Below are 13561 nucleotides of genomic sequence, written 5' to 3' on the forward strand. Positions count from 1 at the left end.
GTGCACCTCCAGCCTTCTCAGTCGGTAGAGCATGGGAAGCTGAAAAGGCCTTGACTAGTGTAAGCACAACTTCACAACAACTAAAACATCAGTGTGTTACCAACCTTGTTCTCATCCCAAATCCAAAACACAGCACTGTACCAGCTACTAGGAAGGAAATTAACTCTGTCCCTGCCGAAACCAGGACACCACTTCTTTGAAGAAGTAAAAAGCGAACAGTTTCCCTCTGTTAGACACAATGCCAATTTGCCTAATTAATTGGCATATAACAATGTGTTCCAGTGTCACCAGCATCAGCACCATGTAACTTTTTTTTTTGTATGTAACTTCTGACAAAACCTCAAGAAGTCGAGGAGCTGGTCTGAACAACTTCCGGTGCGGTAGCACCGAAGTGTGACTGCTGTCACTGTGTCTCACTGCTTTCTTCCTTAAGTGGGAATGAAACAAAACAAAACTGAGCTGCCTAACAGAAAATGGCTATCAGATGCAAATGGTTGGTAGACGAGAAGACGACAGGTCTGACTTGTCAGCCACACAGCCCACACAAACAAAATAAGCTAGGTACAAATAAATATCTCTTGCCAATTGCAACAGAAGTATTTAATTTTGATGAATCTCAGTAAATGACACTGTAGCTTGGAATTTTGAGTGGCTTTCTTATCAAATAACACAAAAGTTGGCTGGAGGCAGGAGACGAGTTTTAGGAGCCTGAATTCACCTTCCTGCCTCCCAATCCCTTCACATTTAATCTCTTCACTGAAATCTCTTGCTAGACTCACTAGCTTTACGGTACAGGCATGCATGTAATCAGTCTATTTGTTTTTCCACATGATTCTCGTAACAGTATGTTCTGAAAAACTAGGATCTTTGAAATGTCTCCTACAATGTCATATTTTTTTTCTTAGAATAATTCTTTAAAAATGAGTTGTTAAACAGTGTAGTATAGTAGAAACAATGATAAAAAAAATCTTTAGTCCATTCTTTTATTTGTAAATTGATTTCTCATGTATAGGAAACAGTTCTGTTACAAAACTAGAGAGTAAAAGATGAGATAAGAAAAGATTGCCATTATTTTTTTTTTTAAATGATGATTTTCTGAATGTTCTCAAATTGCTTTGTACCTTCCTGTCACTCTGTCAGAGAGGCTATGAAGCTCAAAAAATGTACTTCACCAATGGAATTTTCAGGTGTTAAAGCTGTGTTCGCTAATATTTTGTTCATTTGGCAAAAAGGTTATGAGAGAAACACAGTCTGCATAAGGAAATGCACGTTTATCTGTTACAATGAGTTGCAAGGTGTATTCATCCTATTGCTAGAACTGATTGTCTTAAAATTTGTGCATTTCTCTTAAAAAATAACGTCTGGGTTGCACTACAAAGCATGTGAGACACTTTGTAAAAGAGTTGAGATACAGTATGGGTTCTTGTATTATGTGTGATCCACAAAGTTAGTAATTAGTTTTGTGATTGTAGGACCAGGTGAAACGGAGCCAGAGATCCAGACTTTTGACTCGGAGGATGTCAGTGACTCTACAACAGAAAAGCTACCAAAGGTGACTGAAGAGAAGCCGGAGAGGAGCAAGGACTCGACCATACATACAGCCCATCAGTTTTTGACGGACACTCCCCAGGTATGACACCCAGTGTGTCTTCTTACAACTATGGTAGTAGAAACAGTCTGTTTTATTTGACCTGTGTTAATGAAACTCTGTGAATGCAAAAGTTTAGAATTACTTTCATTGAGACAACTCGGTAGCTTGCTGTTCTTTAATAGCAGAATGAAAATAATGCACAACCAACTGTTGTATATGCAGCTGAATGATGGCTTTAAAATGACAAGTCCTCCCCATCCTCACTCTTTTTGAAAAAACTTTTGTTTTTCTAACTGTCAAGAACTGTTTTGCTCCGATGAATCTGCTGATCAAATGCTTGGGTAGAGTGGAAAGCGATGGGCAAGGGTGTGTGGCCTGAAGGTAAAAAAAGGGTTCAGATTGACGAGAGTGCTATGCATCAATGACTTTAAAGTCATTGTGGACAAAGAATTCACCTCAGTTAATTCATCGCAATATATTACTTCCTCAAAAAAAGCTGATTGCAAGTATTATAGAACCTTTGTGAGCCTCTTATGAATGTCTCAATTCAAAAATATTATTATATCCTAGAAAATCCTAGAGCTTCATGTAACTCTCATAGTTTCCCAGTGCAAACTGTTAGCTGTGAAAAAGCACATTTTATCATAAAGAGCTATGGCATAGAAACAGTTGGTGGTGGATAACCAGTTGATAAAGTAAGAATATTTTCAGTGTCTGTTTTTTAGAAGTATTGACCTTTCATGTTTATAATATTGAGTCCTGAATACATACTTGGAGGGCGATATTTTATTGTTTCTATGCACAGCACGGAAAGGATTGTGTGCCAGCTATACCTGCTATTTCCATCTTAATGCCAAATGTTGCAGCTCTTTGGAAGAAGGCTGCTGAATGCAAGAGTGTTCTGTTCTCAGAATAGTTAGGTGCCTTTTTTTGTTGGTGGTGGGGTTTGTGGGTGGTGGGGTTTTTTTTTTTTTTTTTTTTTTTTTTTTTTTTTATGATTCTAAGACAATGGAGTTATTTGCTCCGTATCAGTCTTATGAAATCTCTCTGCTGTATCCTTAATGGTCAGTGTAAGTGCATCATCCATGTAATATTTCTCAATAGTCACAGAAACCCCGCACAAAGAGGATAATTGAGAATACTTTTTGTGTAATAGAAAACCTAACTTGGAATTCTGCAGTCTGTTAGCCCACCCCTGCTAAGAGTACTGAATCTATGCCTTTAGGTCAGTAAACTAGTTAAAGTCCAAATAAAGGTAGGAGCAACCACATAGCCTGTTAAAGAGACTTCTTTTAAACACCTGTTTTCTTGATCATGAGTGCCACTAAAAGCAAAGGAGTGTGCATGAAGGAGCTTGTTCTCCATCCTGATGAAGTAATCCAGAGCACTTGTAACTCAGGGCTTTGTTTAAAAAGTACTCTTACTCAACACTTACACTTTCCCAAGGAGATGCCAGACAAGTTTGAGTATTTGTCCAAAGATACTTCTGCTTATTACATTTTTGTCAATTGACATGCAAAACCTGAAACAGGAGGGGGAGCTCTTGCAGCACCAGTTAAAGAGGGAGAAGCAATGCTGGGGGGGAGGTGCACGTTCTCAGCTTTCAGCAAAAGGAAGTGGGAAGAAGCCTCCTCCATGTACATTCTTCCTCCCTTCCTTAAACCTGCAGTAGGTGGCCAGAGGGACCGCTGCTGCTTCTTGAGGAATGAGAAGTTATTGGTACTGTTGAGTTTGCGTTCATAGGCTTATTTTCCTTAATCCGTAAACCTGCAGGTTATGCAGACCAGATACTACTGTTTGGCTAAACTACGGTTTTACAAGTCAGGAACAGAAGTTGTCACTGAAAGCACAATAAAAGTAAAAGAAGTGTAATAAAGCTTGGGTGTCCTTTAACAGAATGGTTTATCAAATAGTATTTGCTGGCAGGTAAAGAGGAAGATAGAATTCAATTCAAAGTGGTTTGAATGAAGCTTTTAAAAAGCTATAATTAAGTGAAGCATATTATATTTTGGGAGATACTAGATAGGTAGTATTCAGTAGTTTGCTCTCCATTATACTGTCATTAAATCTGGTGTTTGTCAAGACAATTTCATTGAATTTTCTTGAAGTTCTGTATTTGATTATTTTCAGTGTCTGTATCATAGACGTTCCTAGCTTTGTTTCTATGTTGATTGTGTCACAGATGCAGGTATTTGTGGGGAGGTATTTATCCTTCCTGTACATGGAAGCTATTAAAAAAATGGAGATTTAGAATCTTCATTTAACTTTTCTCAGGTATTTTTGTGTCTAAAAGAATAAGAACGATGCATTTTTTACTTTTTTATCGTTCGCTATTGTTTGGGGATCACCAGATCTGTCAACATATTTTTCTGTCTCATAAACCTCATAACTTCAATTCTAGCACATCGTTAGAGATCCTGAAGAGCTAAGAAAGGAACTTGAAAGGCAGTTGGAAGCTTGGCAGACACAGCAGTCTGGAACTCCAGATGAGGTTCGTGACCTCGTTTTGGTATAAAACTGTCATAAGAATCCTTCATTGCATTATTTCATCTTGTTTTACTGCTGAAACACTGAGGAAGCCAAGCAGGCTGGAATCTAAATATTCAAAATAGCATGATTTTGATGCTATTTTTGTTGTTATGTTTAACTTACTCTGAAGAAAATTACATTATCCTTAAAGCAGAATGATGGTTCGGATCTTGTTTTGAACGTGGTGTGTGCTATTTGCAGAAAGTTACTTTGCTGATAATGAGTTCTAAAACTTGCATAGTTAGAAACGTTTTTCTCAGTCCTGCCAAGCTCCTTCCATTTTGAGTTGTCACCTGCAGTTAAGTGCCGGACACCATTTTCACAAAATTATGATGGACAGAAGCTGTCTCCTTCAGTTGCAGTGGTGGAGTTCGAGCTAACCAACAGCAGAATCAGAATATGATACTTGCTCTGACTGTCCTAGTCATGAATTGTAAACCAAATTTGGAAGTAATTCCTGAATGAAATTGCCAGCGTAGAGGCTTAACAATTTTGCTGAATTTTAATTAATGTAAGTAATACTATTTTTGATGGCCGATAGACAACCTAGCAGACTTTACAGCTTGCCTTGCTGTAATACCGACTATCAGATGCTGGCCTATATCAACAGCAATGCCAAAGTTGCTTGTGAACTAGAGGAATGGTCATTGCACACTGCAGCTTTGTAGCAGCAAGGAGCATGCTACGTTGAATGCAAATTGTCATCTTGACAGAGTGCTCACAAGACACCCTCACAGTTCCAGCTGACAGTTACCTACTGCCTCCCCCTTGGTACACTGAGGTTTGGTTGTTTTTTTTCAGGCAGTGCTTCCCAACTTTTTGTTTTTTCGTAATTAACTTTTATTTCTTTCTGTGATGTATGATGTTTTAGGAGAAGGAAGCAGCACAGTTGTGGCAGAGGTACTTAGCACTGACAGCTCCTCTATCACAGCAGCTTTGTGAACAGCTGAGACTCATATTGGAACCCACTCAGGCAGCCAAATTGAAGTAAGTTGGGTCTTTCTGAGGCTTCTAGTTTCTTTAAACTCCTGGTTTTGGAGAGCTCTGTACAACTGCAGCTCAATGTTGTTCTTGCTCCTGTTTGCAAATGCATTCATTTTACTTTTGTAAAGTAAATAATACTAGGTTATTTTATGAAATGCAAACGTGATGTAGTAGTAGGTACCCATCCTGACGAAATTGCCTCCTATTTTTTCTTCCGTGCAACAGGTGATCAAACCAACTTAAACCTGTGAAGTGCTGTTGAGTCAAAGATTATGTTTAATGTCAAAATGTTCTATGTTGGTTTTAACATTGGTTGGTTTTTTTTTTTTAAGAGATGTAGAGTTTTTTCAAACTGGAGGAGTCTAAATTCAAGGTCTTCCTTCCATTTCAGGCACTTAAATTTAAGAACTTCTTTGTTCAATATCCATGTTGCATTAAAAATGTGAGATTTTTTTGATCTATACCTAAATATGAATATTAGAGCTACTAATTTTGTTTTTATTATATTTTACAAAATGTTGTTATTTTGCTGCATAGGCCAAGATTTCCAGAATGAGATATTTGCTGATAATCCCTGTCATTATGTCTTCTTCTTAACTTTCAGAGGAGACTACAGAACGGGGAAGAGATTGAACATGCGCAAAGTGATTCCATATATTGCCAGTCAGTTCCGCAAAGATAAGATCTGGTTGCGAAGGACCAAGCCCAGTAAACGACAGTACCAGATTTGCTTGGCTATTGATGATTCCTCTAGTATGATAGACAATCATTCTAAACAGGTAAAACAAAAACCTTGGAAGAAGTATGAAGAAACTACCCCTTGTTGACGAGTATGTCAGCTGCTGACTTGTTTCACACAGAACTGGTAGCCGTTGGAAAGTCTGACTCTGGTGATTCTAGAGCAGCTATTTTTCCGGTCCATGCGCTTGAACTCTTGTCATTTCATGCCCAAGAGATTTGCTACTAAAAGATCAGCGCAAGTTAGCTGAAAGGAGGAGATGTTGAATTTGTTAGAGATGTACATATCCACTGGAAAATTACTTTGGTAGCCTATAAAAGGCCGAAATTTGCTTAGCTGTGCAGTTCATCGGAGGATTAGATATTCGTTCATCATAGCTCACTTGTAGGACTTTTATTTATTAAAAATATGTGTTTCCTTCTAAGTAGTTATTTCAGTGTTTATTTCATTAGCCTGCCTAAAGTGGTATCTCTAAAACAATCAGCTGAAGCCCTCAAGTAGAACTAGTGTATCTTTACTGCAATGACTATTTTGCATAACTATAACAGGAAAAGATAGGAAGTCTCTTCATTTGTTTTACTAGATGACGAAAAATAATTTCAGTAACATCCTTCATATTTAATACTGACCTGTGAGTAAAACTTGGAATATCCTATTTTTGATGTAACTTTTTTCTTTAATAGCTTGCATATGAATCCCTGGCAGTTATTGGAAATGCACTGACTCTTCTAGAAGTGGGACAAATTGCTGTGTGTAGGTGAGTTTATTTGAAATCTTGACTTTTCTTCAAGACTTCAGAGCCGAATGTAAGTACCGGTTTCACACTGTAATTTTTTTCTTCTTTCCTAAAGCTTTGGAGAGACTGTTCAGCTGCTGCACCCGTTCCACGAACAGTTCAGTGACCAGTCAGGGACACGGATATTGCGTCTTTGCAAATTTCAGCAGAAGAAAACAAAAATAGCACAGGTACACAAGAATGCTTCTAGGGCAGCAGGTTTGCAAATCTCTTCCAGACAAGACATAAACAGCTTCATGGTTTCATGATCACTTTGTAACGTTTACGGGTTGGTTGTATTTGAGAGTGTGATAGCTGGTTAGGTAACAGAGATAGAACAGTCACAATTTTGTAATAGTAAGAGTATTTTTTCTCACTTTTAGTTCTGATGTATGCCACTTTTAAGCATTCATCTTTCTCCGTTTCTATTGGGTCTTCAACAGTATTTTGGGTACAACCTATTGGGTACCCCAATGCCAAATCACATCGAAGTTTGTGGGAGTTTAGGTGGTTTTCATGCCATGGATTCCACTGTAGTAGTAGGAGGAAGAGCTTTGTATGGTTGTCAGGCTGTAAGTTTGTCAGACTTGACTGATTCCTGAAGAAAATTACTTTCTGTAGTAATACTTCCTGGACGGCTGCAAAGTTTTCTTCTTTTAGAGAGGTTTTTGCAGTCTTATTCGAGTCTGGAAAGGTAAGATCTTCTGTTAATATTAAATGAAAAAGGAGGGGATCCAAATAGCTTGACGGTAATCTTACAAAAGCCAAAACTGGGAGGACTTGACAGTTGATGTCCTTAATTTTAATGGGGAATATGTAACTAGATGCTTCTGTTGCAAGTTGAAGCCAAAGAAGGTCAACCTAGAAAGAGGATGTATATTTTTATTGATGCCATTAATCACTTGAACAATTTACTGAGGTTTTGATGGCTTTGTTAGCATTGGAAAAAAATTTAAATCCAGATTGAAGGCTTTTCTGAAGATTCTCTAGTTCAAAAATACTTACTAAATTTGAAGCAGGACTTAATACAGGAAAATGCCAACAACTGTATCTGTGGAGGTGGTCAGACTAAACTATCTTGGCATTTAAAATACAGAAACGTGTTCTTCAAAAATGTTATTGTTATTAAGTGTATTATTTTATGATGAGATAACTTAATGTTCTTATTTGTTTCCTCTGCAGTTTCTAGAATCATCAGCAAATATGTTTGCTGCAGCGCAGCAGTTGTCTCAGAATATTAATCCGGGTGAGCTTTTTTTTGTTACTATGCTTGTTGCCGTGGCAGCAGAATGCTCACTACAGTCCTGAAGCAATATCCTGCCAGAAAGACTCCTAGCACTGAGACATCACTTGCATTAGGGCTTTGGGTTTTGCTTTGTCAAAAGGAATGTTTGGTTGAAATTTAGCTAAAAACCCAAAAGACACCTACTTCATATTTGTCAATAACTCACTGGGATTTTGTTTAAGGCTTTTTAGAAAGGCACGCCTCACCTGCCTCCCTTTACGTCATGTTTCCAGATTGCGTTTAAGTCCTAGACACTGCCTGCGTTAGAGCATTGTCCAGCTTCCTAGTGACCTTGACTCCCTAAGCACTTCTGCTCTTGCTTGAGAGCTTGATTTCTGTAGGTATCCAGAAGCACGCTGTTCTGAGGAGGATAAGTGTTTGCCTCCTTACCTGCCTTTCACTGTGGTGCAAGTTTAGGTCATGAGCTGCTTGAATTTCCCAGAAAAGCTGGAAGGCTTGTTACCTCACAGCTGACACAAAGCAGCCTTTTAGGCTAACTATGGGCTAGTTAAAAGCTTGTCATGGTGGCACCCATATCTTAAAAAAGTTCTTGTTAAAGTACTCCAAGAAATGGACAATCTGGGATTTATAATGCACAGCTGCTTTTCCACAGGGTGGCCAGGCTGTCGAATATTCGGGGGGGGAGCAGCATCCAGTCCTGTTGAACTAGGCTGGGATGCAGCAGCAATTGGGGAGCAGCAATCGGCTCCCCAGAATCGGGGAGCTAGCAAGAGAAAAGGCAGTAGGATACATCACCCCTGTTTGTAAAAAGACCAAGCCCTGTCACATTTGGGGCCTGTCTGCAGAAAAGGAGGAAGAGTTCTGCATCCTTCACTAGCCATTATGCTGCAGGGGGGACAAGAGAGAGGTGCTTGCATTCCCGACTGCAATTACTGTTATTGCCCTTGTAATTAAAAGACGATAGATACGTAACTTAGTTAGAATGCCTCTTTAGAGGGATCTATCTCTGACTCTGGGGGCAACAAGTAACACATCTCCAGAAAATGGTTGGTGCTGAGGAACCCAGCATCTGGGCTGTGTGTGTTTCAGGAGGTTTACTTCAGACTTGCTCGTCTGGTCCCAAGGGCTGAATGCCCTGTAGTGGTTGGACTGCCTTGACTGCCTCTGGAGCCTGTCTTCTGGTTTAGTTTCCTCCAAAAAAAAAACAATCCAAGATTGCTCTCTGGTGGAAGCCAAGCCCATTGAAGTGAGGACAACAGGGAAACATGTTTCAAAAGCACAGTTGTAGTCCAAAGTAAAATGCTAATACAGATGCACCCATAGGTACCTGCTTCGGGAGGAATAGATTTGGACTCTGTTTCATTGCAGCAGCTGCTGCTCTACTGAGGTAGTGATCTAATGGCTGGACTCTTACAATTCAGCCAATATTTAACTCCTAGGCACTTACCAGGCGTGGAAGACAGGGACCAGGCATGAAAGACCATGACACAATTCATTAGGTATTTTCCATGCCTTTTGTCCTTGATTATGGTACTGATGGACTGGGTTGCTTTTTTCTCCCGGTTATTCTCAATGGTATCACGCAGTGGGGAAAAACTGTCTGTCTTGACCCACTCGTAACTGCAGCTTAATGTTAAGTCACAGAATTCTATTTGATAAAGACTTAATTTCCTTAGGAATACTCTTGAGCGTTTTTCCATTATACCCACAGGACTAACCACAAAATAGTCTGTTTGCCTTTTAAATGGATTACTCTAACTTAATGGAATTTAAAATGTTCTTTGTGCTCAGAAACAGCGCAGCTGCTTTTGATTGTATCTGATGGAAGAGGCCTTTTCTTGGAAGGCAAGGAACGAGTGACAGCAGCAGTTCAAGCCGCTCAGAATGCCAATATCTTTGTTATTTTCGTAGTGTTGGACAATCCTAATTCCCGGGTAAGTAAGTGAACAAGGGAGAAGACTTCAAGGGCAGTGAATGAGAAACATACAAATCTTTTTTTTTTGTCTTTTTTATTTCTTTACAGCTATCTTATCTTTTGCAGAGGTCAAAGATATTTAGCCCAGTTTCAGTTTGTCACAACGTCTGTCAGATTTTCTATGATTTCTCCCCACTGTGATGCTTATCCTCTTTTGTATTAAAAAAAAAAAAATCAGCTTCTGTGCCACAAAGTCTAAGTAAGAGCTCCTGTCTTCAAATGTAATGGTTGTAGATTTTGGCCGCCAGAGAAGTAGCTGGCAGGCTGACAAATTAAAGTTTGAGAAATGCTTTGTTCACCTCAATTTTGATTCAAATTTATCATTTCTGACAGCAATCTCCATTTGATATGGCAGCTGGAGCCAATATGAGATTAAACATTAGACAGAAAGGAGTATATGAGAGTTATTTAGTGCCTGAATTGGGAAAGCTGGGTACTGTATTTGGTAGCTGTGAAAGAAAACTGTTAGATTTCCTTGGCTGGGAAGTTGACTTATCCGGGAGCTTTTCAGGGAGACTCTGTGGTGCAATAAATGAGCAAACTTAAGCCTTACTTTGAATTAGGTGAAGACTCTTAATTTTGTAGTTCATGTTTTCTTCCTGTATCTTTATTTTTCCATACAAAACTTATCTGCTATATTTATTGTTGGAAAATTAACAATTCTCTTGCTGACAAACTATTATAAGGTTCTGATGAAACCTAGCTATAATGTCAAGTGAAAATTCTGGGCACAGAAATGTGTTTTTTATAAGCTTTATTAATTTTCTGAGCTGCTACACTGAGCAACTAAGAAGTTACTTCACAAGAAGCACAGTTTAATCTAATTTTTGTCTTTGTAGTATTTGTTGAAATACTATAAAATAATTTGCTAAAGAATTTTGCTGCATTAGGTCACTGCACAAATGCAGGTTGAACTCTTAGCCCTAAAAAGCTTACAGATGACAGTGTGACGGAAAGGCATCACATGTATAAATAAAACTAAAGTGATAACGGTAAACTCAAATCATAAAATACTAAGGAAAGACAGGATTTATTTATAGAACTTGGTATTGCAGAAGCTTAAGCTTAGTCTCTTCTAGTCTGTAATTCATTGATTAGAGCACTTTTATCTAAAAGGGCAAAAGCATTTAACTGCTTTGTGTTCAGGTTTTTATTTGATTTGCCATTGAACACTTAACGGCTTTTAATCTTAAAACTCTCTATTAATTTTTAATTTAACAGAGGAAGAATTATAAGTATCTGAAAAATAGGATAAATAATATCAAAGGCCCGTAAAAGATGCATGTGGTTTAGTAGTCCTATCAATTCTTTTTTTACAGGATTCCATTTTGGACATCAAAGTACCTATATTCAAAGGACCTGGAGAATTGCCTGAAATCAGATCTTACATGGAAGAATTCCCATTCCCATTCTACATGATCCTTAGAGATGTGAACGCGCTTCCAGAAACTCTCAGTGATGCACTCAGACAGTGGTTTGAACTGGTGACTGCCTCAGACACTTTGTAGACCAAGTCAGTACCTGATTGCTGCTAAACCACTGAAATACATGAAACGGCATTTCATCGGAGAGTTCATAAGGCCTCTTTCTAACTAGGATTAACGTGCAGGAGCTGCCCTTTGGCAGTCAGGCTGCCTAAGAACAAAATGGTTTAGGTGCATTCTCCCACGTTTGTCAGAGGAGAATTATGCAATGGTGAGACTGTCGTCTTCTTTCATTGCCTATTCCCACAAATAACATAAAACTTTCTTAACCTTCTCGTTATAACTTATTACTTTTAAAAAAAAAAAAAAGTATTTGTCATGTTCACAGAGGTAAAATTAGGTCTACCACTGTCTATTGCAATAAGGAAAATCGGTCTTGCTTCTGGGAAGGCATTTCTGCGTTAGAAGAACTTCAGGTGTCTTGCAAAAAAGCATTCTTTAGCTTCACCCATGTGGCTGGTGCCTCTTTGGGAAGGAGTGGGGGGAGCAGGGGAAGCAGATGGTTTTAAACAACCAAAAAAATAAGGACTTGAATACTTGAAACTATTCTGCAGTTAAACACATGCTATTTAATTATTGCTGATTTTTGTCTGACAATATCAACAGGGAGTTTTATGAATAATGCCATATGATCATCCCTGTATTATCAGTTTACACTGTGAAGTTTGCCCCTCTGGCCAAGGCAGACACTGAGGACCTTTCACTAATCCAGTGTCTTAGAGCATGGACATGTTTTTTCATTGCAAAAGCTATGCATCTTATATTGTCTGTACTAATAAAGAGAGGTACCACTGTTTGTAATTATGATGTCTGTTCTTTCAGTTGATCAAAGCTTGAATAAATTAGCCAAATTTGCCACGTGGAAATGCTGTGCATTCTCTAGCAGTGCACAAATACGAATTTTCATATGAAAATGTAGTTCTCCTTTATGAGGATATGCCAGCACAGAGTTTTGATTAGGGGTCCAGTCTTTTGACTTCTCTCCATTAAAATCTGAAGGAAACTTTGTTTAAATGCCCCTGGTCGAAACTGTCTTTGAAGATTTTCTTTGCATACAAAAATTGAAGGTGTCTCGTCCCAAGTGTGCTGCAGGAGTTGATCAGAAAGTGGCTGGAAATGTGGGTGTGTTCCCAAAGATGCGATCATTCTCTTTGGCTCCTAGACAGAAAAACCTTACTTGAAGTATTGCTGTAGCTGTTCTGAGATGCAGCAGTGGCAAGACCAGGAGGTGTGAAACGGCCCAGCAAGGCTGTTTCTCGTATTTGTGTGGCTTTGCCACAGCTAATTCATGATAAGCAAATTTCAGAACTGAAAACTCAACAGGGCAAGTCTATCCCACCAAAATTCAAATGTCAGGTACTATATAATATCCTTCCAGGGTTCTTTAGATGTCTCATACATGTATACAAATACTTACATGCTTTGGGAAATTTAACTGTGTAAGTAGGTGGGTTTAGTTCATTAGGTAATTCTCCAGAATGTACTTCCATTTCAGACTTGTACTGAATATATGTAGTAGGCAACTTGGGAGGAAAATATTTTAGAAACTAAAACTTCTCTTACGATTGCAAGGATACACTTCCAACGCAAATTACGGTTTGTTGCAGGGATGTCGTTACAGCCTGAGAGACAATGTTATCAGCAGTGCTTACTGCACAAATGTTTAAACAAACCAAGTTTTTTTCTCTATCTGTAATTAACAAAGAGCTTGCACTATATTTGGTACACACAAACACTGAGTAAGCAACACAGAAAGGAGAGGCATCAGTTAACTGTTGTTTTTTCTCTGCAGGCCAGCTCCACCCCTGTATTCACTGACACATCAGGGCTAAAGAAACTAGCAGTGCCTTGCACCCTTAGCAGGAATTACGCCTGGGCCCAGCCTCAAGTACTTAAAGAGATGCAAAAGGTAGCTTAGTGTCCTGGAATTGCTCAGCTGACCTCTAGATCTTACTGCACTGCTCTCATTTGATCCCAAATGTGTATTCTTATAGCTACATCAGTCTGCAAAGCACAGGCCTTCCACCAACCCTTCCGTGAAGTGCTAGGGTACCGTTTATTACTTGGGAGCTTGTTTCGTTGCTGGAGCTTGGTTGCAGTTTTGGAAGAAAGAAAACGAAAGCGGAACCTTTAAAAAACAGCCCCACGGCCTCTGGTTACTCTGGTTTAATTTCTGGTGCCTCTGATTATCTCTGGCTTCCCGCAGCCCGGCAGGCACTCACTGGTTCTGCCAGGGGT

General features: G+C 39.0%; 1 protein-coding gene across 1 annotated transcript in view; it reads left to right on the forward strand.

Moving 5' to 3' along the window:
* The window catches only part of MDN1 (MDN1, midasin homolog (yeast)), a 19708-nt gene extending 7878 nt beyond the window's left edge, over nucleotides 1–11830 (forward strand). Inside the window, exons 3-11 of the mRNA XM_009333080.1 lie at nucleotides 1473–1630; nucleotides 3993–4082; nucleotides 4992–5107; nucleotides 5709–5883; nucleotides 6527–6600; nucleotides 6695–6809; nucleotides 7801–7864; nucleotides 9656–9798; nucleotides 11159–11830. Coding sequence (XP_009331355.1) covers nucleotides 1473–1630; nucleotides 3993–4082; nucleotides 4992–5107; nucleotides 5709–5883; nucleotides 6527–6600; nucleotides 6695–6809; nucleotides 7801–7864; nucleotides 9656–9798; nucleotides 11159–11347 — 1124 coding nt within the window. The 3' untranslated portion in view covers nucleotides 11348–11830. The remainder of the gene's footprint in view (nucleotides 1–1472; nucleotides 1631–3992; nucleotides 4083–4991; nucleotides 5108–5708; nucleotides 5884–6526; nucleotides 6601–6694; nucleotides 6810–7800; nucleotides 7865–9655; nucleotides 9799–11158) is intronic.
* Nucleotides 11831–13561: the final 1731 nt, after the last annotated feature.

The sequence above is a fragment of the Pygoscelis adeliae genome, unplaced genomic scaffold, assembly GCF_000699105.1.
Source record: "Pygoscelis adeliae isolate BGI_AS28 unplaced genomic scaffold, ASM69910v1 Scaffold57, whole genome shotgun sequence".
Lineage (NCBI taxonomy): Eukaryota > Metazoa > Chordata > Aves > Sphenisciformes > Spheniscidae > Pygoscelis > Pygoscelis adeliae.